This window comes from Penaeus japonicus, unplaced genomic scaffold, assembly GCF_977035675.1.
Source record: "Penaeus japonicus unplaced genomic scaffold, GWHDUDI00000001_assembly GWHDUDI00000030, whole genome shotgun sequence".
NCBI lineage: Eukaryota > Metazoa > Arthropoda > Malacostraca > Decapoda > Penaeidae > Penaeus > Penaeus japonicus.
Window position 1 is genome coordinate 16,702,869 of NW_028234432.1, and position 5,000 is coordinate 16,707,868.

Genomic DNA, 5,000 nt, shown 5'->3' on the forward strand with positions numbered 1-5,000 from the left:
GTTTTTTTTTTTCTTATATAAATGCGTGTACTCGCTTTATACTCTGATTATACTTTCGATATACTGAATTTAAGCAATTGATGTTTACACGAATGTATTATGGTTTTACTCTGGCTTAATACCCCTTCATTACCTACGAGCATTTTTTCCTTCTTGAATGATAAGTGTTAGCCGTCAAGCCTAATTCTGCAACTTTGTACAGTATTGCAACATCCTTTATAGAGGACGGCATTTTATCAGATATATTACTTAAACACAAGGACTTTGCCTGTAATAGATAAAGTTGCAAGGTATTTCTAGAGTGATATACATGCACTGCTATGTCTTATGTATAGCTTGGCCCTAGCATATCAATTGACAGGGTCACAGTAATATCTGCTTTATCAACAATGTATATCTTAGAATCTAACATGAATTGTACAAACCATTTAGGCATAGTTCATAGTGCCTATTCATGTGTATACACTGTATATAGTATGAATAAACTTATAAAAAAAAAAAAAAATCAACAAAATTGTGCCGTTTCAATATTACATGCTTCCTTCACCTGGCAGTGAAGTTGCATGGTGTCACACGTGCACTAGGCACGGGAATAAATCCTTCTTCCATCGGAAATTATGATGAAGCAAATATATAAACTAATGTATTTGTTTTATAATTCGATTCATTTAAAGATGGATGGACAACTCTTGTTGTTGTTGTTTTTTTCCTTTATACAGTAATAAGCTTATCAGACATGAGATCCTGCTGACTTCAAACATCAAATATCTAAAACGAGTAACAACAACATCTTTAACTTTAAAGACTTTAACAACAATGCGATAAATCAGCCAAAAAATAGTGAAAATTTACGATATTTATGTAATCACGGACCCCATGACGTCACGGCGTGCGATGACGTCACTAGCAGACGACGCAGCAGACGAATTTCCCGAAAAAATGGAAAGCCTTTTTTTCGAGTGACAATAAAAAAAAAAAAAAATCTATAAGACCAAGACTGAAGAAGAAGTATCAATAGCAATCTAGCCTTTGGTGTTTAGTGTCAATCCGGCCTCAGATAGTATACGTCTTATATTGGAGGAAGATTTACTTTTGAATCATGGATATGGTCAAGAAGGTAATGAATATTACTGCACTATTTGTAAAAAAAAATAAACTCATGGCAGAGAGGAAGTTATGGAAGTTATGTTTGCCAAATGGCTAGCTAGAAGTGTTATTAGCAAAAGAATTAGAAAAAAGAAGGTTTGTGAACATGTCTTCTTAGTGAACTGAGAACTGTTTTTATATTATTTGTATATATGTATATTTATTTATTCATTTATACTTAAAGTCTATAGAGTCACCCAATGGATCAGCAGATCAGCATTGGCACACACAGTAGCACAGTTTTTACAGTGCTTGACAAAAGCAAGTTATTTTCAGTGCTTAGGGCTTGGCACTGTTAATGTGAATCTCTCTCTTTTTTATCCAAAGCTTGGGGTAAAGTTAGACCTCTTAAGGGAATCAATTTTCAACTTTGAATCTACTGCCATAACTCTGGCGTATATTGTATTTTGTATTTTATATTTTCACGGATTCCACAGATTTCCATTGTCAGTTTAACTGAGCATGATCTAATTCAACAGTACCTTGGAATAAATATGACTAAATTTAGTAATATTCTAACAAACAAACAATATTCAACATCATCACATTACAAAAAATAGACTCATTTAGACACCTAGTCTAATGGAAACTATTTAACCTATCTATTTTCATGGTCATCTAGTGTATTACAAACTAATCTAATAACGCCTAATTTGATATTAACTATTTTAACATCTCTTTCTCAAATACAAAGACTTAATCTATTGCCTAGATTAAGCAATTTAAAACCACCCAATAGGAGCTGGAAACCAGTTTAACGGCACCTAATCTAACTTGGTCAAGTGTAAGTCACCTTTTTCGAAATGTGCTTACTTGACATTGCCTTTGAAATAGACTGATTTAACATCCTTAGAGATGAACTAAGTAAATCTTGATACATATTACTTTGCCTAAATAACTGGATTTTGTTATAATTCGGTTTACCAAAACTGAATTGGATAATAAAAGGAAATACATCATGTTTAGATTGAATATTTTGTTATAGAAGTTTCAAAAATAGACCTCTATGGTAGGTTCTTTCAAGTAATATATCTGGTCATGTATTTTTCAAATTTTCCTCCTTATCAACAGGTTGTAGTGAGATGCATAACGCTGTTCATTTCCCTTTGTATCTCGCTGGTGGTCGCCGCAAACCTTTTTTACCGAAGATTGAAGGTCGGGAGAGACTTTTTCCGCATGAAGACCTATGTAGCTCCACAAAGTCTCTTAGATTCAGAGCTTGGGATTCATAATTACATATACCTTAAGGTGAGTTATGTGTCAAAACAGTTTTTATGGAGAGAAGATCTTTGCATTAACATACTTAGAAGATTGAAATGATTAATGAACATTTTTGAAAAATATATTATTAGGTCTTGTTTTGGGCTATATTATGTAAGATTTTATGTATTGCTTACAGCTGATTAGATATCTTGATATTTTTTTATGAAATAAAAAGGAATAAGGAAACAGAGAAAAAGATTGCATACATACATACATACATACATACATACGTACATACATGTATACATACATACATACATACATACATACATACATACATACATACATACATACATACATACATGTATACATACATACATACATACATACATACATACATACATATATACATATATACATATATATATATACATACATACATACATACATACATACATACATACATATATACATACATACATACATACATACATATATACATACATACATACATACATACATACATATATACACACACACACATACACACACACACACACACACACACACACACACACACACACACACACACACACACACACACACACACACACACACACACACACACACACACACACACACACACACACACACACACACACACACACACACAGACCCATACATTAAATACTCAAAAAAAAAAAAAAAAAAAAAAAAAAAAAATCTGTTAATCATGTACTGTTGCAGAATCAAGGCATTAAACTCCATTACGTAGAGAAAGGAGACAGATGTAAGCCTCTGATGCTCTTAGTCCATGGCTTCTACGAGAGTTGGTTTTCCTGGAGACACCAACTCGGAGAATTTTCTGCAGATTATTGGTATTTAGCATAATATTCCAATATGTGAATATGTGTGTTGTTGTTTTATTTTATTTTATTTTATTTTTTTGTGAAGTTTGTGGATGAATGGTAGAGTTTAATCTGATGGATGTTTTATTTTGTATGTATTATGATTATATTTCTTATTAATACTCTGAAATATATTTCTGTTTTGATTATTATTCTAGATTATATTTATTCTTTCCACAAAATCATCTTGTTTCAATGTACAATATTTCAGGGTTGTCGCAGTTAGTCTACGAGGATACGATGATTCAGACAAGCCTTCAGGCACTTCAGAATATACGTTGATGAAAATGGTTGAGGATCTACGGGAATTCGTCATTGCACTTGGTACGGTTATCCTGAGATGTAGAGTCATGGTTGCAAAGATGGTTAATGCAGAATGACAGAAATTAGAGGTTGTCCCCTTCCAAAGTAATCATTAGGTATGGCTCTACATATATGACAACAAGGTTATCCTAAGGAACTTATTAACAAAGAGGAAATTGTATGTGAATAGTTTTTAGAGAGCATTATTGAAGAGAAAGGGGATCTCGGTCTCATGCACTCTGGCATATTTATAAATAGCAAAAGTACAAAAGGAAATGTCAGTAAAGTTTCTTTTATTTTTACAGGAAAGGACAAGTGCACTTTCATAGGTCATGATGGAGGGGCCGTTGTGGGCTGGGTATTAGTGAGCAAATACCCAGATTTATTTGAAAGGTTTATTACCTGCAATGGCTCGCATCCCTTTGCCTATAAGACACATCTGAAGAAATCCTTTAAACAGATGAAAAAGTCTTGGTGAGTCACTTGGTCTAACCTTTTTATTTACAATTCTAGAAAGCCTTATGTGCTTGATTTATATGATATATTGTAGATTTGAAGCTATTTCCTAATAAACTCAACTTTTATGTGACACTCATTTTCAGCATTTAAAAATTTAGTCATCACTAACCCTAAGAATAAGTTTATATCTGATAATTCAGAAATTATAACATTAATGTCAGTCATTTCTATTAGGGGATATATTTTTTCAATGATTTTTCAAATTCAGGTATGTTTTCTTCAACCAAATGCCGTATCTGCCAGAACTGTGTTTTGCTGCAAATGATTATGAACTGTTATGCAAATTTTACTATGAAGATAATGAAAATTCTGAAACATTTACCGATGAAGTCATACAAGCCTATAAGTATTACTTCTCACAGAAAGGTATGTCTTAGTAAATGAGCAATGAGGGGAACAGAAGAATTTTTAATGGAAAACTTCACTACTGAAGAAAAAAATGATGCCATATAAAGCTGAAAGGTTTCAGTCTTTTGATATAATTAAAATCCTCAGACAATGTTAAATGTAATCTGTTATTTTCAGATGATATGAAAATGACATTCAAATCACTTGTTTGATATAAGTAAAATTTAATCTTGGTTCAGAGTAACAACTTAACCAATGGTGGACTTCAAAAGATCTCCAGAAAAGGTCAGCATTGTAAATAATTATTTATACAGCAACATCATTTCAGGAGCTCTGACTGTGGCTGTGAACTTCTATCGCAATATTGATTTCATGTCATCTCTTCAAATTCCGAAGATGAGGATCCCAACACTTATCATTTGGGGAACTGAAAATAAATTTCTGGATAAGGAACTTGCAAAATTGTATGTATATTTCTGTTTTGTTAAAATGAAATGAGTCTTTTCATCTGTTGCTGCAAAATTGGGCTAGGTCTTTTATAGGAGCTGAACTTAATCATATAGAAAATTGAAA

The 5,000-nt window shown here is 32.3% G+C and overlaps 1 protein-coding gene across 3 annotated transcripts in view; it reads left to right on the forward strand.

Annotated features, from left to right (window-relative positions):
* The first annotated feature begins 896 nt into the window (after nucleotides 1–896).
* LOC122243854 (epoxide hydrolase 4) overlaps nucleotides 897–5,000 on the forward strand; it is a 5,439-nt gene continuing 1,335 nt past the window's right edge. Inside the window, exons 1-7 of one of the 3 annotated variants that reach the window (XM_043001595.2) lie at nucleotides 897–1,117; nucleotides 2,218–2,394; nucleotides 3,097–3,227; nucleotides 3,469–3,581; nucleotides 3,866–4,034; nucleotides 4,288–4,445; nucleotides 4,756–4,891. In XM_043001595.2, the coding sequence (XP_042857529.2) occupies nucleotides 1,100–1,117; nucleotides 2,218–2,394; nucleotides 3,097–3,227; nucleotides 3,469–3,581; nucleotides 3,866–4,034; nucleotides 4,288–4,445; nucleotides 4,756–4,891 (902 nt within the window). In that variant the 5' untranslated portion in view covers nucleotides 897–1,099. Of the gene's footprint in view, nucleotides 1,243–1,810; nucleotides 1,931–2,217; nucleotides 2,395–3,096; nucleotides 3,228–3,468; nucleotides 3,582–3,865; nucleotides 4,035–4,287; nucleotides 4,446–4,755; nucleotides 4,892–5,000 lie in introns of those variants that run through there. The other 2 variants (XM_043001594.2, XM_043001596.2) reach the window with 2 other exon arrangements.